Source organism: Anabrus simplex, chromosome 1, assembly GCF_040414725.1.
Source record: "Anabrus simplex isolate iqAnaSimp1 chromosome 1, ASM4041472v1, whole genome shotgun sequence".
Classification (NCBI taxonomy): Eukaryota; Metazoa; Arthropoda; class Insecta; order Orthoptera; family Tettigoniidae; genus Anabrus; species Anabrus simplex.
The window spans coordinates 1,798,494,279-1,798,518,297 of NC_090265.1; the positions used below are offsets into that span (position 1 = coordinate 1,798,494,279).

General features: G+C 37.3%; 1 protein-coding gene across 1 annotated transcript; it reads right to left on the minus strand.

The window, feature by feature from the left end:
• Positions 1-6,548: 6,548 nt before the first annotated feature.
• On the minus strand, positions 6,549-23,497 carry Hus1-like (Hus1-like checkpoint clamp component). Its single transcript, XM_067155165.2, has 6 exons — positions 23,335-23,497; positions 20,274-20,480; positions 9,483-9,592; positions 9,299-9,403; positions 7,218-7,395; positions 6,549-7,020 (listed from the first exon to the last, which is right to left on the minus strand). Exons 1-6 carry the CDS (start codon positions 23,384-23,386, stop codon positions 6,818-6,820), a joined length of 855 nt encoding a protein of 284 aa, XP_067011266.2. The 5' UTR covers positions 23,387-23,497; the 3' UTR covers positions 6,549-6,817.
• Positions 23,498-24,019: the final 522 nt, after the last annotated feature.

Below are 24,019 nucleotides of genomic sequence, written 5' to 3' on the forward strand. Positions count from 1 at the left end.
TCAGTGATGTTAAGGAGGGGTCCTTTGTTGAGGATCTTGTTTTATGTCTGTGAATTTGTGATTATTGTCCTACAGGTGAAAATTTATTGTACTTCAGGGCACTGACTTGTTCCGAGTACCTTATATTAAAATTCCTCCTCGTCTGTCCGACATAAGAACTGTTGCAAATAATCCTGTATACTCCTGATTTTGAAAAACTATTTAACTTGTTTATGAATGTGGCATTGTGTAAGACTTGTGCACTCCTATTTTTGGTTTTGAAAACTACTTTTACATCGTGCTTTTTAAAGATGTTGGTGACTTTGTAAATTTGCTCGTCGTTTTGTTTATCTTTTTTTTCCAAAAAAGGTAGCGGGGCAATATTTATATTTATTGATAATATTTTTTCAATAAAGAAACTGTTGTGTCCATTAGATTTAGCTATATTACGAATGGAGTTCAAGTCATTTTTGAGGTCTCTTTTAGACATTGGAAGGCTCAATACACCATGCTGTTGTACACTGCTCGTTTGTGAATATGTAGGTGTGAAGTATCTTGACGGATTGTAAGAAACGTTTGAGTGGGTTTTCCGAAAATCTTATATTTAAGTAGCTTAGTGCCTGATAATACTTAAGTCTAAAAAAATTAATTTTCTGTTCAATTTTGGATTCAAGTGTGAATTTTATATGCGGGTCAATGTTAGTAAGATTAATGAGGGTGGTAGCTGCGTCTGTGATGCTCTCATCCATAATTACTATGGTGTCATCTACATATCTTGCCCAGAAAAGGATGTCAAAGTCATTATCATTTTTGGTGCGTTCCAAAAAATCCAAGTAAATCTCGGCTAAGATACCCGAGGCCGGCGATCTCATAGCCAATCCTTCTTGTTGATAAATAACATTATCGAAAGTGAAATAATTGTTCCTTGTAACTAATTTAAGCATAGACACGAAATCCTGTATTTCTAATATACTTAGGTCGCTCTATTTGCTTACATTATTTTGAATGATGGGGTATACAAAATGCCACGCACCACATGCCGCAACAACAGGTAAGTCTCATATAACCTATGCCATCTGACTAACGTGCGCGCGCGCGCGCGCTCTCTCTCTCCCCCCCTGCCTTCTATTCATTAATTTTATCTAATTTTATCTATCCTTTATTCAGGTTAACTTCATGGACACTGCAATGAATTGCGAATTTATACCAGCCACAAATTAAGAATGTGTCAGTTTTAACCACATGCCTGCCAACTTTAAAAAAACAAAAATCAGGAAATTTTGATATGAAAATCAGGAAAAATCAGGAGAAATCAGCAGATTCAATTGGTCAAAACAGCTTATTCTACATGTCTTGCACAATACAGTGCTATGATATATGTATATAACACATTGTATCAAATCCCGACTCTTGCTATACGAGGCTACAACGCTAAAAATTACACATCTCTATTGCCTGTCAGGAAGTATCCGAGTGAGATGATCGGTCTCTGATAAGCCTTCCGAAAATAGCATAAAATGCATCAAGCGCCCGTATGATTATGAAAAGCGCAATGCTATTTGTATCAAATAACTAGCTGTTTTACCCGTGCTTTGCTACGGAATTCTCAGGAAGACTGTTCTTATAGTTTTCCAACTGAAGTCCACATAGATCATTACAACGGCGTCAGTACGAATGTCACGATTAAAAGTAATGCTGTCATATGAAATAATCGATAGAATGAAAAACAGCACATATCCTCACTGCGGTGTCGATCTTACAGTTCAAAGTTCCCAGCTAGAATGATCAGGCCGCAGACAGCCGTGAACACGCCTGTGTCCTTATTCCATTTAAGATGATGCTTGTTGTTTAAAGGTGCCTAACATCTAGGTCATTGACCCCTAATGGTACAAAATCAGAGGAAATGTAATGACAAATGACAATTTAAAAGTCCAAAATTATCCACTGACCAGAATTCAAAACATGATGAAGAAGATATGAATTTAAAACAATCAATGGATCCAACCTGCAATGCCCCACGTTCCCACAAACTAGCATCAAACAATAGTATTACTGACCAAGGGACTGCTTCCAGAGCACAATCCTGAATCGATGATGGTTGTACTCTACAGGGGTCCAAACTTCATGCCACCAGCCCCTCATAATGGTACTTATTGCTAGCAAAGTGGAACCATGGTATTTGTCATGTTGTGGTACTAATCAAAAGTAGTGTAGACTCGTGGTATTCCACAGATTATGGTACTGCTCACAGGTAATGTAATGCGCACACGTAACACAGACCTATCGTGTTTCTCACATTGCGGCACCATTTACAGGCAACGCAAACCTATGCTGTTCCTCACATCGTGTGTACTAATCATAGGCAAGCCAGACCCATGATGTCGCTCGCACAGTGGTAGTAATCACAGGTACTGTAAAACTCACCCTGATTCACACATTGTCGCTACTAATCGCAAACCTATTGTGTACCTAACATAGTGGTACTATGCGCAAGTAAAAGTGAACCCATGGTGTTCCCCGCGTATGGTACAAATTAGAAGTAATCTCATGGATATAATTCGATCATCCCTTAGTCACCTCTTACAACAGGCAGGGGATACCATGGGTGTATTCTTCACCTGCGTCCCCTACCCACAGTGGGATGTGTGTTTGGTCCGCGAGAGCTATTTTATTTCGCTCAAGTCCGCCGGCAAACCGGTTAGGACCCGCATATCCGCTACGTGGGAGTATCACCTCTCCCCCTGCTACGTCAGCATAGTAGGTTCATGGTTATTTCATTTAAGTGTGCGTACTGCTCATTCCAATCACTGCCTCAGAGTAGGGATCAAATACGGTAGCTGGAATACTATGATGATCCATTGTGTTACGTACTGGTAGTATCAGAAAATTTATGAATTAGAGGAGCGGCATGCTAAAGAAGAGAGAGATCTAACTCCCCAGCTACTTCCCCCCAATATTCAGGCAGGCTGTTACACTCGATACACAGCACACACAAAGCACATCACAACAAACAATGGTCAATGCAATGTTATTGTTGATCATGAGCTTTCTGTATTGCAGAAATTGTATTGTATTCACATTTAGTTTTCTTCCAATTTGGTGATATTAGAGCATCTAATGTAAAGCGAGTCATCCTTTCCTTCATGACTCCCTCTTGGTGTTATTATTCAAGCTATTGTTCCTTCATGGCTTTTTTCTCATTTTTACAATTATCTTCACAATTTAATCACCATCACCACCGATATTATTATACTCAGTGTGGTAAAACTGAATAAGACATAAATAATCAGAAATTGTACACTCTATAACTTTTGTTACGTAGTACTTTTCGATATGACCAATAAGATAGGTATCGCTAATTAAAAATTAAATTTTTGGCACCTTCCCCGAAACTACCATTCCGAACAGGGTGAATAAAATTATTTATAGCGTAGACGGTAGTTCTTTATTCTCCGACTGTACATACCGCTTTTCATTCAATTCTGTTCACCCATTTTCTCGTAGCTCGGCGCTGATATGGACTTAGCAACAAAAATCCGAATTCATGAATATCTCTGTTATAATAGCCAGTATGGTAAAAATGTATAAGACATAAATGATAGGAAATTTAATAATATATAACTTTAATTATGTAGTATTTATTGATAGTGCCAATAACAACAAATATTTGAGAATTAAATTTTAGACCTTCCCCTTCTCAGTTTTAATTACTGCATTGATGGGGTGAAAGTTCCTTTTGGGGATCATTGTAAGTATGTAGGTGTTAATATAAGGAAAGATCTTCATTGGAGTAAGCACATAAATATGATTGTAAATAAAGGGTACAGATCTCTGCACATGGTTATGAGGGTGTTTAGGGATTGTAGTAAGGATGTAAAGGAGAGGGCATATAAGTCTCTGGTAAGACCCCAACTAGAGTATGGTTCCAGTGTATGGGACCCTCACCAGGATTACCTGATTCAAGAACTGGAAAAAATCCAAAGAAAAGCAGCTCGATTTGTTCTGGGTGATTTCCGACAAAAGAGTAGCGTTACAAAAATGTTGCAATGTTTGGGTTGGGAAAAACTGAGAGAAAGAAGAAGAGCTGCTCGACTAAGTTGTATGTTCCGAGTTGTCAGCGGAGAGATGGCATGGAATGACATTAGTAGACGAATATGTTTGAATGGTGTTTATAAAAGTAGGAAAGATCACAATATGAAGATAAAGTTGGAATTCAAGAGGACAACATGGGGCAAATATTCATTTATAGGAAGGGGAGTTAGGGATTGGAATAACTTACCAAGGGAGACGTTCAATAAATTTCCAATTTCTTTGAAATCATTTAGGAAAAGGCTAAGAAAGCAACAGATAGGATATCTGCCACATGGGCGACTGCCCTAAATGCAGATCAGTATTCATTGATTGATTGATTGATAAACTACCATTTCATTCAGCATGAATACAATTATTTATGGTCTAGATTGTAGCGACTTATTCCCCAACCTAATATACCGATTTTCATTAAATTCTCTTCAACCGTTTTGTCGTGATGCGTGTACATACATACATACATACATACATACATACATACATACATACATACATACATACATACATACATACATACATACATTACAGAAAATTAAAACGCCCAATTCTTTTTACTGTGGTCAAGACCGATACAGAAATATCATTCTTTTTAAACTCCGAGCAATGTACAGACACCCTATTAGACTGTGTGTGAACAAGGACGAACTAGCACGCAAGAACGAGAGAATGAGAATCACTGTACGCATCGTGATGTACAGGTTTCAATAAACATTGCACATTTGCACATATTTCTCGCATTAATAAACGCCGATATTTCCTTTGAAAGTGGCCAATGAGCGAAAGCCTTCTAGACACTGCCGTAAAAAAGCTGAAAAGGCAGGATTTGAAAATAAATATTTGAAGTTCACCAAAAAATTAGGTAAAACGGGAGAAATAATAGAGTAATTGGGAGGCGGGAAAAACTGTCGAAAATCGGGAGTCTCCCGCCTAAATCAGGAAAGTTGGCAGGTATGTACCCATATCTTCATGTGCCGTCCTGACAATGTCCAACAGCATTTCAGCACGATTTTAACAAGCACTACGAGAGCATTTCATGTTATTTACATTGGTCAATGTGGAAAAACCATCTATCAGTTCTGCGTTAGCTGGTGGTTATTTACAGTGGCGTCCAGTGGGTTGTGTACTGCTAACACCACTCAAGTAAATTTGGTGATTGATGATCTAACTACAGAATCGACATTTACCAGTTCCCATTTTGCAGTTGAAATTGTAATGATTAGCAGTGCTGAAACTAACAATTCTATGAATGTTAATACAAGAAAGAGTCTGGATGATGAGCATACTCCAGATGCTAAGAATTTAGAGCCTAATTTATTTTCAGATTTTACACACAGTTCATCCCAGATTTTAATGTTAGTTGTGTATTTGTACATTCATTTTTATGTCAACTGTGTTTTTGTACATTTGTTTATTTATTAGATGTATTACATTAAGGCTGAAGATGGCCAACCAAGGCCGAAATTAGTCCCTAGTTTAATAAAGTAATTCAATATTATTATAGTATTGAAAAAGGTGGACCATTATGGCATTAATTTAATAATTATTATTGTGATCACAATTCATTACGGATCAAAGTTTATATCCTATGATAAGGATTTCTACTATATTCCAAGTTATGTTAGATTAATAATTATTCTATAACAGTCCTTTTTCTCCTTCACTGCTATTTCTTTCGTGCCAGGGATAAAGAATATAAGTAAAAAGTAGATGCATTTCAGGACATAAGTCTGAAGTTTTTCAAACTATTTCAGAACATTGTATTTACATTTTTTAATAACTGTTTACTTCTGCTAATTATATTCTTAGTCCCTGACATGGAAGAGTTTATTTCATTTTATTTCAGTACCTTCCTGCAGCATTTACAGGATGACAAATACAAGAAATCCTTCTCTTGGAGAGAAAGAAATGTTAACACAGTTATCCAGCCTCACGACCAATGTTTAGCAATAGCATCTTCTGGACTTAGCTGAACTTCGGTCACTAATATCACAGTCACACAGTTCAAAACAGATTCACTGATCACCAACTACAGCGAGTTTCTCTCATCGCTTGGCCGGCAGGCGCACCCAGCTTATCTGCTTCCCGTTGACTCATCACTGCCCGCTCCACAGGAAAGCAGCACTCCGCTCACTTTATCCGTGCATTACGAGGTAACAATTAAAATGATGAAAATAAGAAAATTGGCGTGTATCCTATGACAGGAGATGATGGAAATGTTCTCCTGCATCCACACATTTCTGGCATTGTCTTAGCAAACTTTAACATTTTCGTGGCCGCTCTTTGAAACCCCAGCTTCTTGCCCAAGTCGTCTTCGGAATTTTGTAGGCGTGCGTTCCAATCTTTCTGCAATTACATTTACTTTTTTATCATTGGGAAGTAAACGTTTTTTAACACTTTGCTTCTTATCAAGTAAAGAACCAGTTCCTGTCAATTTGTTTCCGCACAGTCTCTCTACGTGAAGGGTGTACACCTGGAAATTGGGATACGACTTCCCTGCAAGAATCTATCTTCACTTAATTATTGTACATAAACACCCTTTCCTCCACCGTGTACACATGGAGGCATTATGAGAATTATACCCCGAAGTAACACTTGACAACTCAAGAAGAGTTAGAGCGTGCTGTGTAACAGGAAAGGATGAGTGAACGGGAGGTAGAGAAGCTGGGTGCGCCTCCTGGCCAACCGATGAGAGAAACGCACTGTAGAACATTTGTACAAAATTTACGTGCACCAATAAGTGCAAAGTGAATCACGTACTAATGGAAGGGGCGAAATAGTGTAACGTAACGTCCTCGTGCATTAACACTAAATGTAATAAACGTTCCTGCTTGATGTCGCACATAACTTGAGTAGGATTCACCTGTTCGCTAGCAAGAAACAGAGACAATTTCTTGATGTCGACACGAGCTGAAATCAACATGCTGGGGTCCAATGGTTCTCTCTGGTCACCGCCTAAAACAGACACCATGTATTGTGTTCCTCAATTCACATTATATGCTGAGGTTGGAAAATAGCCCTGGAACTGACACTGCCTCAAATAACAAAAATTTTGGATTACACAGAAATAAGAATAAATCAAAGTTGAGGTTTTGAAATCTGCAGGCTGGGCCTCAAACCTTGTTAAATGTATTGGAAAAGCAGAACTATACCTTGTGCTGTTTCCACAGCTAAGTTCTTGAAATGTGTTGTCACAGTGGTCACATCAGTCTCTATCCTTAGGAGAAAAACTCCCTCATTACTGGCCGATACAATGAGATGGGGGCTCATTGTCCTCATTCGTTCAACTACATTGCGAACAAGCTTCAAGTTAGGCATCTCAATTCTCACCTAGATAAGAAGGGGAAGAAAAAGAAGTTCACGCAACTCATAATTCACTGCTCCGCTGTAAAGAATTTACTGCAGTATAAGCAATAGTTTTAAATGAGAAGGAGAAAGCAGTTAATACAAAAATAACAAGATTATTACACATGAAGAGTGCCAACACAGATATGTCTTATGGCGATGATGGGATAGGAAAGGCCTAGGACTTGGAGGGAAGCGGCCGTGGCCTTAATGAAGGTACAGCCCCGGCATTGAAGAGTATTTTAAAGTAAGAATCTTTTGCAATAAAATGTTAACTACAGTTGAACCTCGATATCTCAAATCACCACGGGAGCTGAATTTTATTCCCAATTATCAAAATTTCGGGATATAGAGAATTTTTGCCTTTGAGGATTGCACGTAATCCAATCACGGGTTGATACTGTCATAAGTGTTATTTGACCACATAAAGACAAACTCTAAGTGTTCTGTCATTTTCATTTCAACACTTATTATAGCAAACTGTTAAATACAGACGAATATTTCTGTCAACAACTTTAGAAAAATCCATTGGTTTCTTCTGTTTTTCCCATCAAGCTTCTTTTCTTGCAAATAGGTTTCAACTACAGTTCTTGCTGTAAAAACATTTCCATTTGACTAACTCTGTATTGTATGTACGCCCAGTCTAGGAGAGCGTTCAGACAGCTCCAACTGCACCACAGGTGGAACGTGAAGGAACTTTAAAAGTTGTATTGCACAGTTAATGTTGTACAAACTTTGAGTTACAGAATATTTTTAGCTCCGATGGAGGAAATGTTTGCTTCGTGAAATTCGTGCAATCAAATTTTGAGTAATAGAGAAAAAAAATACCTGTGAAGAATAGAACAGAGGTACTGAAAATTTTAGTAATGGAGGTTCGAGATATGAAGGTTCAACTGTAGTAAAAATGTGAGCATAATTTTTTTTTAACAGTTTCTAAATATATTAAGCTACTTTTCCACATAGTTAGTGCTGTTATTAAAACATTTATCATAGTGTGTGATAAGCATAGCAATCTGGTACAAGCTAGTGCTGAACTTTGTTGCCAATATGGAACCTCTTCAGATGTAAGACGACATGGTAGTCCCCTGGCACAAAATCAGGGCTGTAGGAATGTGATCCAACTGCTAATAGCCGACGAGAGCTAGTGTTTGATCAGTGGTGCGGTATTATCAGGATCACTATCAACAAGGATGGGAAGGTCCACATCTCTGATAGCATTATTTTTCTTACAAGGACAAGTGACCCCAATAAAATTTTAGATGCACGTGCAAGCAACATCAATTTGATTAGACTCATAAAAGTAATAAAGTAAATTTAAATCTTATAGCAGTTGTATAGTCATTATTTTAAGTGATTCTAGTTGGGCGTCAGAGTACATTAAAAAAAATAATAATAATAATAATAATAATAATAATAATAATAATAATAATAATAATAATAATAATAATAATAATAATAATAATAATAATGTGATGCCTAGGCCATCTATGACAGCTGATGGCGGAGCTGTTGAGGATCCAACCAGCCTTCGGGCTGAGGACTAAACATACACATACAATAATAATAATAATAATAATAATAATAATAATAATAATAATAATAATAATAATAATAATAATAATAATAATAATCGAGGTTAACCCATGGGTTATACAATTGCATCAACATCATCTTCCTTTTCTACTGAGACTAACAAGTCATTTCCAAACATCATCACTTTCACTTTTCCTTCCCAAATTAACCTTGCCACTTTTGTCATTAGTTTGTCCATTACTACAATGAATGAATGATTGTTCCTCTCTTATATATAACTTCTATTGATTATTTCTTCCTTTCCATTACATTTTTCAGATCACAGTTCAACAAATATGAAACGGTAGGGACTTACATCAAAGTTGGGAAGCTGAGGCTCCTTGATGGTTGACCACTGCCTCCTTCCAATGACAATAACAGGTATATCATGCACACACAGTCGTGAATGGACCAGGGACATCTACAACAGAGGATAATGAATTAATGATTTACAAAAGCATCAATTAACTGCTATATACAGATGAAACTACTTTACTAACCAGTTCGAGTTCAAAAGTTAAACATGGAGACTTCTTATTTGTGAGCTTGATTTTCACTGATCTAACACCTTGTGAAACTTTTAAAAAATTTAATGACTTGGCCAGCGAGTCTGAAAACAGAAAAAAGAAAATTAATACAAAGCACAACAATGAGAATTTTATCCTTATCTACCTAAGTGATGTGTTAAAGGTAGGAGTTGAAAAAAAGAACTACCAGAACTACAGCAATGGTACAAATACTATTATTCGCCTGTAATGGGTGCTTGACTTATGCGGTGATATGAATAAACCGGAGACGTATCTCTTGCCTCATAAATATTAAGACATGTCTCAAATGTATATGAATAAAAAAGCGATGTCTCAGCAGTGACCTTTGCTCCTTGAGACACAGCTCGTTAGCGGATTCTCTCGGAGACACATCTCCAAGTGTATATGAATAAACTGGAGTTAGTCTCTCTGAATGGAGACTGGTCTCAGAATTTCTTGAGACTGCCCAGAAAGTGCCTCAAGGCGATAGAATCGTGATGGCGGAGTTTATGATGGTTTTATTACAACGGAGAAGGAAAATTTAGAAAACATGAAGAAATTCTCTCGAACATGATTATAAAGATCTCTACCGTTACCGGAAAGAAAATGTGGAATGGTTAGCACATTTTCTGGAGCCAATACACGAGATATTCATATAACAATAATGATAAAGATGATGACGATGATAGCCATTTGCGATAAGATTTACATGCATCATAAAGTCTAAGATGTTCAAAATCAAACCAGAAATATGCAAAACCGTGCAACATACAATTCTGATCATTTTCTTAGTATTTTTTCTTAATCTATTCTACATTTGTGATTTTTTCTGTACGTTAACATTTTTTCTATTCACAAAATACGACTAACATTTTATAAATGAAATTAATTCACAATCACGGAAAAGGCCGAAACAAAACATAGCTATGTTTAAGATATGACCGACAATTATTCAAGGATTTCATTATTCACTTTGTCCTGCTCCTTAGCTGAATGGTCAGCGTGGTACTTTTCGGTTCAGGGGGCCCTCGGGTTCAATTCGCTGTCTGGTCAGAGATTTTAACCTTAAATCCTCAACATTCCTGCAACTCACACACAACACTATCCTCCACTACAATAACACGGCAGATGACACCCATCCTCGTCGGAGGGTCTGCCTTACAAGGGCTGTACCAGGCTAGAAATAGCCACACGAAATTATTATTATTATTATTATTATTATTATTATTATTATTATTATTATTATTATCCACATTTTGATATCTAGAAGGATATTTTTTCAAGTCTGAAAATTATCGCTCTCTATCACATGTTGGCCAAATGGTATTGAACGAATGTGTGAGTATTTTTGGTCCTAGTGTAAGCTATTCCATTTATGTTAGAGTGCCGTAAAATTCCCTGCCCATGCCTTTTTCGATTGCACTGTTCCTAAGTTTATTTAAAAGTTTCAACCGGTGGCTCGTGCCCATGAAAAAAATATGCTGTAACTGGTTTCACCACATTTAACAGATTCGCATAATGACGTTATTCGGCCAATGATTTGCTACCTCTATGAGTGCTGCTCTTTCTCAACCATCGCACCAAAATCTCACTTGCACCGAATACTACGAGGGAAGCATTTGGTTTGGATCAGACAGATTTCGATGAAACTTCCATGAATTGTCAATCTACTCATCTTAAATTTATTGCTGATATTCACTTTGTCATAAAATCAACGACATTGTTATAATTAATTGCTAAAGAACAGCTGGGTGGTTTGCAGCTGTATTGACCTCGCGTATGCACTGTAGAAATGCACTGATAGTTCTATTTTAAAGTTACATTAAACAGTGCGCTATAGAGTGAAAATCAGATTTTGACAACATGAACAGAATGTCTTGCTCGTCAAACCCATTTTACTAACATGCACAAGATATGAATATTTTAATACTTCTTTGTCGTTTACAATTGAAGCTAAAATATGTAATATGAAATCCTCGTCATTTGTATATAAACTTGCATGCTATAAATAGCCTTAAACTTTCGGATTCTTGTTGAGAGTGATTCATTTTGTCACACTGCGGGTAACCTATATAACAACGTCAATCATGCAGCGATGTTCTGATGTTTTAATTGATCACCCTACTGTGTTTCATTGAAATCGCTGCCATCTACACACCACGTTCCATGTACAACTGGAGCAAAAATTTACTGTCAATAAATACTGGTACAAAAATGTTATTTCACGGCAGAACAGTTATCACCACTGAGTTCCGGATGTCTTAGCTAATCATGTTACTAAGTTTCACTGCAATCTGTCCGGTCCAAATCAAACAACTCCCTTGTTAGTTATATTCGTTAATGAATATGGATAGCATTTTGTATTATTTCTATGTTTTGAAAGTTTGAAATTTAGACAGTTTATGCAACAGTATATTGGTATTGGTTGTATATTATATACCGGGTGAGTTGGCCGCGTGATTAGGGGCGCGCGGCTGTGAGCTTACATCTGGGAGGTAGTGGGTTCAAGCCCCACTGTCGGGAACCCTGAATATCGTTTTCCGTGGTTTCCCATTTTCACACCAGGCAAATGCTGGGACTGTACCTTAAGGCCACAGTCACTTCCATCCCACTCCTAAACCTATCCCATCGTCGCCATAAGACCTATCTATGTCGGTGCGACGTAAAACAACATCATTTTTAACTTGTTCTTCATCCACTCATACATTCCTTTTTTCTCATTACAGATGTTACACGTTTTATTCGTAGTATTGACGGTCTCACTACACTCCTCAGCATAGTGTTTTATTTAACAGTCAGCAAGATCTATTAGACGAGAGGACTTTGCACCTCAATGTGTTTTTAACTCACTTATCATGATCACTGTCACTTCACATCATTACGTTTTTTAATTTGTTTGTATATTATGTAACAATCGTTTTACTACTGAAGATGGCCTTGAGATTAGGCTGAAACATGTATAGACTTTGTTTCATCTAACAGATGACTTGAATTGTATTGATAGGAGGATTTTATAAATATTTTCTTTTGTAAAGTGATAACCGTCAATACGGAATGAGATTCATAACTTGCAAACAAATTGTAGAAAAAGTACATTATATGCAGAAACACCCCTAGCTATGCACAGGTATGATCAATAAACTCCTCATATTCGTGAAGAATGAAGTACGAAGCGTGTTTAAAAAGTGTTTGAATGACTTTCAATGACCGCAGAAAATTATGCATTTGTATGTGGATCCTAAATGTGGTGATAAATACAATGTAACTTCTTACACAATATCTTGAAGGAAACTTACAAGAAAAGAAACCTTAAATCAGTCGTTCCCAAGCTGGGGTTCAAGTATACTAAGTGTACGAGCCACTACATTTATGTAAGCCTAGAAAGAATTGAAATAAGAACTAGTGATTACTGAATATTGATAGGTAGAACAGGCTCCCAAGTGAAACATAACTGAAGAAAAGTCTGTCAAGAACTATTCTAAATGAAAAAAAAATATCGGTGGGTGTTCCATTTCGGTTGTACTTGTTTGTTCTGCTCTTTTCTCCCTTTCATGTAAAATATTTTCCATTTGCAGTTGCAAAATCTGTTTTTGCACTGAAATGAGTTCTGTTTTTTCGAGAACACACTGTCGCTTTTCAATCTTTTTCGCTTTTAAATCTAACACTTTCATCTGTTCCATCAAAACCACTTTTTGTTGTAATTCACTCGTCAGCTGACAGATACCAGAGCCGGTGTGCGAGACTCATCTCAAGTGGAAGGAGACAAGTCTCGTTAGCGAGAAACAAACTTTATTCATATACATGACGAGTTCTGTCTCGCAAGTGACTTCCGTCTCAATCCTCCTTCGAGACTTGTCTCCGAGTTACATCTCATTTTTATTCATATCACCCATGGTCTGTCCACAAAAATCAGACCATTACGGACAACACCATCTGATCTTAAAACAATGTGTGACAGAGAAATTTATATCACTCGGAACCATATTACAAATTCAAGCACTGCATGAATAGTTTTCCCATGCTTACAAAACATACTTTCATATCATCTGCAGCTGTACAATGAAAGACAGCCAGTTTCATGAGGAGCTGCACGATAAGTTGGTGGACATCATCATGTGCGAGTTCTCATCACCACAACATCAATCATTAAATCAATCAATCAATTGATCAATCAATCAATCAATCAATCAATCAATCAATCAATCAATCAATCAATCAATCAATCAATCAATCAATCAATCAATCACTACCGATCTGTATTTAGGATAGTCACCCAGGTGACAGATTCCCTATCTGTTATTTTCCTAGCCTTTTCTTAAACAATTGCAAAGAAATTAGAAATTTATAGAACACCTCTCTTGGTAAATTATTCCTATCCGTAACTCCTCGTCCTATGAACGAATATTTGCCCAAATTTGTTGCCTTGAATTCCAACTTTATCTTCATATTGTGATCTATTTTATTTAAAGTGTCCACCTAATCAATACACATCACTTCACAAGTGAAAACACATGCAATTTGAATGTCCAAGCATAATATGGTACATGTTTTGTCTTATTGGAAAACTTCTTCTTAAAAATAATAATTAAAAGTAAAATCACTCTTGAACACATTGAATACTATTGAGTACATCAACTTGTCCTCTGAGGAATCTTTAGAAAATGTCTGTGTGACAATTTGTTTTGGTTACATTCTACAAAATTGCTTAAAAATATTTTAAAATACACACTTAAAAAGAACAACTAGAGTACAATCATTCTCTGTAAAAAGTTTGTTAACAATAGTTAACAGTTGATTAGCTCAGGAGGTGGAAGAGGAAAGGGGCCTCGCTGAGAGCTGGTTTTGTAAAACTGTCTCAGCACTGGAAGCTTTCGAACAGAAATCTGGTCAATAACAAAGTCTGGAAAGAGAACGATCTAATATGATTCTGTATCCGTTGTTCAAGAGTCGTTACACATCTGTTTGTCCTGAATGGTTTACCTTGCACAATTTGCTCCTCATCACACCGACACAAATCGGTCTTATGGCTACAATGGGACAGCAAAGGGCTAGGAGTGCGACCGTGGCCTTAATTAAGGTACAGCCGCTTTTTTATTGTTTTTGTAAGGAAGTCTTCATTTGCAGCTCATCGTGTAACATGAAAGAGTACTATGATCATTCTTTAAACTGTGACGATTACCATTTTGCATAATGCAGCTCATATCACTCATAGAATGTCTTTCTACATGGAAATATTGTAGTTTGCTTACCACACTACCTGTGTACCACCTTCCTATCGTTCTCCTGTGGGCAAGGTAATGCACTTATGTTTTGATGAATACAATCTTATTAATAATGCTTGCGGATGGTACTCAGCATAAACTGCTTCTTGCAAACACAAGTCAGATAGGTTCCTTGTCAGGTGAGGGACCCATGGTTACCAGCAGAGCCTGCCAAGTTAAAAATCCCTAGCGGTTACCGCTTCAAGTTCCCTCTTACCGTAGAGCAGAGGATACAGTGGATGTATCATACCGTCCTGAGCCACAGGGCAGTATCTTATAAAGTTACAAATATTTCATAGTCAATGGGAATGAATATCTTGAAATATTCATCAATCATCAATGATCTGCATTTAGGACTGTCGCCCAGGCAGCAGATTCCCTATGAATTTTTATCTCATATTTACATTTATTTATAATTGTTTACCTCGCTTTTTCTTAAATATTTTCAGCGAACTTGGAAATGTATCGAACATTTCCCTTGATAATTTACTCCAATCCCTATCTCCTCTTCCTATAAATGAATATTTGTCCCAATCTGTTTTCTTGAATTAAATATTATCTTCATATTATGATCTTTCCTGCTTTTAAAGACACCACTCAAACTTATTCTTCTACGTATGTCATTCCACTCTAACTCACCACTGAGCTCAGAATATACCACTTAGTCAAGCAGCTCGTCTCCTTACTCCCAAGTCTTCCCAGCCCAAACTTTGCAAGGTTTAGTAACACTACTCCCTTGTCGGAAATCACCCAGAAGAAATTGAGCTGCTTTTCTTTGAATTTTTTCCAGTTCTCGTATCAAGTGTCCTGCTGAGGGTTCCATACACTGGAGCCATACTCTAACTGCAGTCTTACCAGAGACTTATACGCCCTCTACTTTACTTCCTTACTGAAAACCTCTAAATACCCTCGTAACTATGTGGAAGCCTTATCCCAGATTCCAGATCTTTACTTATATCATTTATATATACAGTATAAGAAAATAGAAAGGTCTAATAATACTGCCTTGTGGGATGCCCTCTTAATCATTACAAGATCAGATAAAGCTTTGCCTACTCTAATTCTCTGAATTCTATTTTCTAGAAATATAGCCACCCATTCAACCATTCTTTTGTCTAGTCCAATTGCACTCATTTTTCCCAGTAGTCTCCCATGACCTACCCTATCAAATGCCTTAGACAGGTCAATTGCGATACAGTCTAACTGATCTCCTAAATCCAGGATATCTGCTATATCTTGCTGGAATCCTACAAACTGAGGTTCACTGGAATAACCTTTCGTAAACTCAAACCATGACGAATATAAGAACCAAGTGTGATGACTCATCGAGTTCAGGCGCGCCCCACCAGGCAGCGCTAGAGTTTGGTAGCTCCACAATACCTATCAGCTGGTCTTAGGAATGGTGACACAGGAAACGTATTACTCCGTAACTGATAAGTATATACACTGTCTTTTATTAAAAAAATGAGAGATTACAATTAAAATACCACGGCAGAGAACAATGGAAAAATATCATACACGGAAATAAGAGCTACGACTTTCATCACATGTTGCGAAAAGCACAGGTTACTCGAGTGCACACATATACATAAATAACACAACTCCCAGCATATTAAAAAAAAAACACCCGTGAACTATTTAAAGGTAATACTCTACTTACCATCTCAGTTTGTCGGTTACTGGACTTTCGAAAGTTTGCGTGAAGATTTGGCGGATGTTCGAGATTGTAAATCTCGCTGGATTTCTTTCACTCTGAAGAAAAATCGGCACTTCAGATAATGATAAACAAGGGTGGGGATTATATCCATAACATGTTGAAGACAACAGCCAGCACCTGAAGGATCAACTGAAATTTTGTCTATAGAATTGATACAATCAAACAATATTTCGCTCCACATCGATTTTGAGTTCAGTTTTTCACTAAATACTTTCTCGGCCTGGAAAAGAATGTCACGTATACTTTTCGAAGGGCGTGTTAAAAACACTTCATTATTGCTTGAACCGTAGTCTTTTATTTCGGAGAGAACTGAAAATGTACTATGATTATTATCACATAGAGAATGGGCACAGGGCGAACTTTTAATAAATTTAGAAGAGTGCTTAACAACGTACCCAGCCAAATGGGTCACTAAACACTTCTCAATCGAAGAGTTTCGAACTGTGTATTTCTAACCTGCTTCTCCAATAAATTAATTCTCGATTTTGCTGAGTTTAGACTGGATGTAGCTCGATTTAAATTTCGATTCGCGTTTTTTTAGGCGCCTTTTGAGCGATAATATTTTCTTTTCGGCATCAGAAAGCACACTAGAATAACCCAAATTTTGATCAACATTACACTGACCTTTTAATTCTCCACTTGCTGCTACACTCCCGTCTTCAATCTTCTTTCTTCTTCTCCTAGTGGTGTCTAGATTCTTTTTTCCTGTTGGGAGTTTCACAGGACTTAATCTCACTTGAAAGGTATTTCGGCAAATTAGGGGAAATGTGAGGCACTGCTCCTGGACATAATTTCCATCTCTCACAAGGCATAACCACTTTTTCACCATTCACTATAAAGTTATCTGATTTTACTATCACATCATCAGAGAAATGAACTTGACAGATTCTACGATTCCTTTCGTGGAATAGCTCTGGCCCATTTTTCAAATTTATTTCTATCCTTCGGTGGTGAAAATAATTTTATAGCATTAACTACTCTACCATAGCCTGACTTACAGCCAGGCACAAAACAGTACGGCATGTTGAACTATTAATTTAATCAGGCCACATAACACATGTGCTTTAAGTGCTCAACACACAATGAACTGAGTTTAGGAACTGAAAGAAAAGGAAATTCAACTTGTTGACTTGAAATATCTCGCACAACAACATCTCCCGCCCTTTCCAACACATGGTTTGCCGGTCTATTGAAGCACGTGTTGGACACCGACATTTACAGTGCTCCCAGTGACGGGTCCACAAACTACCACGCTATAACAGTTGAGTCATCACACTTGGTTCTTATATTCGTCATGCTCAAACTGCCTTCTATCAAACCAGTTAGTAATTTTGCAAACCTGTCTAATATAATTTGAAATAATGCTTTCCCAGATCTTACAAACTACACATGTCATGCTCATTGGCCTGTAATTTTCCGCTTCATGTTTGTCACCCTTTACCTTGTACACTGGGGCTACTATTGCAACTTTCCATTCGTTTGATATGCCATCCATTCATCACTTATGCTATTGGCCTCTAGTGCTGCTACAAATCAAATCTTGATGTTATTTTTCAAATACAGAAACGAGCTATCAGAATTATATCGAGACATAACAGTTATTTAATTTAATTTGTGGGTTGAACCGTGTTGTACTTGTCTGCACATCACGTACAGTTTGCCGACGTTTCGAATACAGGTAGGATAATTGTTTCCATATCTTGACATCGTGTTTTTAGGGCATGAATTTCTTCTTTAGTCAAATTGGATGGTGACGGCTTTGCGGTTCTCAGTAGACATGATATATCCTGTCTGATCTCCTCTGCAGATTCCACCGGTATACTATCCTCAGTGGAAGAAATAATTAGCAAAGTAGAAATTGCAATCCGACACCTTCCTACTGAATCTGCAACAAACTCCACGGGCCACAACCCCATTACATAACAGCGCGGGCAAGCCCCCACTACCTGGCTGTGACACATACTTTCCAGAATACTCACGAGACAGCCAGGGCTTACGTCAGCCAGAAAGGCTAGGATATAAAAGGCCAAGATCAGGGCCACTCTAGTAGTGTAATTTCTGCCTGGGAGACTGATTACCTCGGATCGAGTAGGGGTATTTCAGTCGCCTTGACAAAGAATACTGCAATGTATTCGAAACGTCAGCAAACTGTACGTGACGTGCAGACAAGTACAACACGGTTCAACCTGCAAATTAAATTAAATAATTCTTCACACCGTGGAAGATTTCCTTCTAAGAGACGTAACAGGTTAGATCATTGCAGACCATTATTTATGAGACTAAGGATACTCCCAGTACCAAGCATATACATCATGCAATGCATTCTACACATGAAAAAAAAACCTGATCGCTTCAGAAAGAATTTTGACAATCACAATTACCAGCCGCGAACAAAAAATAATATTTTTATTGAGCACAAGAGTAAAGCCATTGCCTTGAGACATGTAGACTCTGTTGGAATCAGATTGTATAATAAGCTTCCAAATAAGATTAAAGATATTAGTCCCATCAGTTCATTTACCACAGCTTTAAATTATCTCCTGCTGAGTAGCTGCTTCTATAGTACAGAAGAATACATGATGAAGTGCTGGTAATGATGCTACTACTTATTAACTTGTAAACGTTCTTAATATCTAGTATACAAAACCAAACCCCATGGCACTACAGCCCTTGAAGGGCCTTTGCCTTCCAAGCGACCGCTGCTCAGCCCGAAGTCCTGCAGATTACGAGGTGTCATGTGGTTAGCACGACGAATCTTCTCGGCCGTTATTCTTGGCTTTCTAGATCGGGGCCGCTATCTCATCGTCAGATAGCTCCTCAATTCTAATCACGTAGGCTGAGTGGACCTCGAACCAGCCCTCAGGTCTAGGTAAAAATCCCTGACCTGGCCAGGAATCGAACCCAGGGCCTCCGGGTAAGAGGCAGGCACGCTACCCCTACACCACAGTGCCGGCACAACATCTAGTATATAGCCTTAAAAATATGTTAATATCACATTGCTTATGTATGTATTATTAACACCATACTCATAGATTTTTATTTTGTCTTGAAAATATTGTATAAGTAATAATAATAATAACGTAAATGTTTCCACCTTTTCAATACAATATATTCACAAAATTACAAAATTATACGGTACTAGTTTCGACCCATCTAGGGGTCATCATCAGCCGTATTGGAGCAAAGATCATTTGTGGCGAAATCCTAAGACAATATTATTTTAAAGAATAACAAGTGAAATGAGATGTTATGGTAATAGTTAATAATACAAGGAATATACATACTAAGAGGTTTTTAACAAAGAATAAAGTATAAATGGGGTATAAATTTTGTAATTTTGTGAATATATTGTATTGAAAAGGTGGAAACATTTACGTTATTATTATTATTACTTATATATTATTCTCAGTTCAATACGGACCAAAAACATGAAATTCATAACCATCATTGAAAATATTGGTTATGAATATTATTTATTATTTAAAAAAATTAAGATGTGCTGTCCTAACATTCAGGTATTTAGTGTTTCTGTTTTTTTTCTTCATTTTCAAAATGTTAATTATTGTGCATATATTATTGTTAGTATTAAGAAATCACTCGCCAACTCCTATAGTGTGGTAATTGTACAGTCTACGGAAGCTAAATAAATGAATGAAATAATGAATGAATGAATGAATGAGTATGGCTCCTTCATGCATGCATACATAATATATCTAGCAGAATTTCCTCAGTAACATTCAAGATTCAATTTGACAATGAGAAAAACCACTTGGAAGGAAACTTTACCTGATGGAAACTCCAGGTATATTTCATTGTGTGTGTCAGAAAAACCACCCATTGTGTATTCATTAAAAAAATGAGCTTGCTCTAGTTCACACCATACCATAGGCTTTCCACCAATACCGCCTTCTTCCGATATAATGAAAAAGATCTTCTGAGGACATATTCGAAGTATACATGTTTTGGATAATTTTGCAAGCATTGCTACAATATCTGAAACAGAGAAGGCTGTTATTAATTTCAGACAAAGTGGTACAAAGGATAATCCTACCCTAAATACGGGATGTTTCAAGAAGAAGGCTATTCTGATGTGTCCAATCTGCAATGTGTGTAGGATTATAGCTGTTCATATGGTGCATATAAGGTTGTTCTTATGTGAACAATACAAAGAGCTGTAATTCCACACACACACACACACACACGCACGCATGCACGCACACACACACGTACGTACGTTTATATATGGCCTCCTTATCACTTTAAATAGTCCATACTACTGCCTCCCAACATATTTACTATTCATCTTTAAACAACCTGTATGAGCATAGATATTTATATCATACAATCAGGCATAGTCTAGGTGAAATATTTATATCTACAACATAAATCACATAAAGAAATGATTATTAGCAACATCAATCAATCAATCAATCAATCAATCAATCAATCAATCAATCAATCAATCAATCAATCAATCAATCAATCACTACTGATCTGCATTTAGGGCAGTCCCCCAGGTGGCAGATTCCCTATCTATTATTTTCCTAGCTTTTTCTTAAATGATTACAAGGAAATTGGAAATTTCTTGAACATCTCCCTTGGTAAGTTATTCCAATCCCTTCCTATAAACGAATATTTGTCCCAGTTTGTCCTCTTGAATTCCAGCTTTATCTTCATATTGGGATTTTTCCTACTTTTAAAAACAGCACTCAAACTTATTCATCTACTAATGTCATTCCACGCCATCTCTCCACTGATAGCTCGGAACATACCACTTATAATACCAATATAAACGGTCTATTATTGGACATTATAAATTTTCTAGCTAACTCATTGCAGGTTGCCAGCGTTTCGCCCCCATGTGCTAGGTTGGGCTCATCAGTTGGTAAATAGCACACCCACCAAGACGTATGGCTAGTGCATACCCAGGGAGGCCACTGTGTAGGCTACTTGGAGCCACTGGCAGTGCCAATGCACTGTGAGAGACTTGGTCTCATTACCAAAAATTGATGCCTCCCTGGCCATCAGATGATAGCCTATGCAGTGGCCTCCACGGTATGCACTAGCCATGCGTCTTGGTTGGTGTGCTATTTACCAACTGATGAGCCCAACTTAGCACACTGGGGCGAAACGCTGGCAACCAGGAATGAGTTAGCTGGAAAATTTATAATGTCCAATAACGGACCATTTATATTGGTATCATAAATTTACTCATTCGGGACAAACATTTCAGGTTCCCTATGGGAATCACATCTAGATCTGGATCTGGAAACACTACTAATATATACAGCATACAATCTATATAAAAACAACTTAGCAATTATTATGAACTTGAGTTAGCAGTCCACAGTGGGCTGAACTGGAGTTGGACAGTACTTTTTCGTCTGTTATACAGATGATTTTATGCAAATAAGGAATAGTATTATAAAATCAATAAATATTTTTAGTTAAACCCTTTACCACAACAATCATCATCATCATCATCATCATCATTATATAATCCTGCAATGCGCATTCAATGGTATGTCCTATCACATCTCCATAAATCTTGTATAGTACCGTATTACCAGTAGTAAAGATAAATGTTCAGAATGCGCAAATGTTGGACCTCCCCCAAGATACACTGCTACGTAAGTGTCTCGCTGAGATGGTGGTTTATTTCAATCGCCCTCAGGAAACGCATACACATACAGTACACACTTCATCCCACACAAGAACAGATACACTTAGGACTGGCATGAAAATACCATTTCCAATTACTAACTAATTTAAGGTATCTCTTCAAAGCAGGTAAGATTTTCACCATGAGAAAAATCTATTTTCCTCTCTGTTAAACGCTACTACAAATCCATGACCTTTAAAATGACTATTGCAAATCAATATTGGACAAATCTGGGAGTTCTGAAATAACGACTTTCACTGCAATTACTTCTCGACTGCCAACCTACTTCATGGACAGCTAGGATACCATCTTCAACTCACAGTTTCAAATTCTTGGGTGTGAATAAAGACGCCAATTGTAGCCAATTTAATTACCTATAGGCACTCTTAAATGATATTAGGTATATTTTTAAGGTACGAGGAAAGGTTATAAGGTATGAAAATATAGCATATCCATTCATTTTGGCCTAATTTTCCATACATAATTTACGAAGGCATCTTATTACAGAGCATGCATAGAAGAATCTTGATACATATATGGGGCACCAAAAAGCAAGGTGAAATCTGGGTACACAGATCAAGGCAGGAACTATACGAGAGTATAGAACCAATCTCGAGTGAGATAAGAAAGAGAAGGTTAGGATTTGTTGGACATCTCATGAGGATGGATGACAGTAGGCTGACGAAGAAGATATGGAATGCAATCTGCTTAACTAGAAATAAGTGGATGAAGGAAGTCAGAGAACATTGAGAGACTGTTGGTATAAAGGAAAAATATCCACCGATGACAGTACAGGATAGGTCCAAATACAGAAAGCTTGTGGAAGGTCACAGATGGACGGACACCAGGATCCAGATTCAGATCATGGAAGCAGAGAGAAAGAGGAGTGAGAGAATGAAGAGGTATTGGGAAGAAAGAAGACGTCCCGAACAAGTCACTCGTGATCCTCAGGGGTCGTAACGAACCGAATATCTAGGAAAAGTGAGGGGAAAATTTTTAGGCAAAAGCAACTTGGAAAATATGCATTCGTACATACATGATGCATTTTTGGAATACATAAACAAACATTATAATCACTTGCTACAAGATTTAGATACAAGAGAAAATAAAGAAAGAACAGCTGATCACTCAGGCACTCATTCAAAAAGTTTGCCTTTGAACATTACTGTTAACGGGAATACTTACTATAAAACTGTTTCATACAACCTAGTTCTGTCATTTTCGCGCGAAACTTCATCTTGATAGTTATCGTTACACCTTATTAACAGTCAAAATTAATAAACATCCCCTGTAATGTACCCACGTTCAGCTAATCATATCATCAAAATATTTACAAAACATATCGAAAGGCGTGCGAGCCCAAGTCGAAAGACTCTCGATTGCCAAACAAGCTCACCAATATTTGATAAGGAACATCAGCAGTTCCGCAGCAGACAACTCATGGCATGAAGGATTAAAATAAGCATTATAAATGTTACCGTCAGAAGCCCTACGTGAACAAGCCATAACTCAAAGTCAAATTTCCAAAATGTGTAGAGAAACCACTTTAAAATATGATAACGAGTGTATTACGTTGGATATTCTGATTCCAGCACGACCGATTACAAGCTTCTAGTTATGGCGGTGGAATTTAAATATTTGGCTCGTGAGAACGGTGTCGAGATGTGGAGGTTTACGTTTCACTGTAATGATTGCCCGTTTCTGTTACATTCATTCCCTCAGTGGGCCAAAAACAAACACCTTCATTGAAATAAGAGAGAAATTGTCTGCTTATGAAAGTATTTTTTAATGCTCTAATTGAGCGTATCAAAGCGACTATCAAACAGCTTCAGTGGCACACGAGATTTTAAGGAGAAACACTCAGTTAACA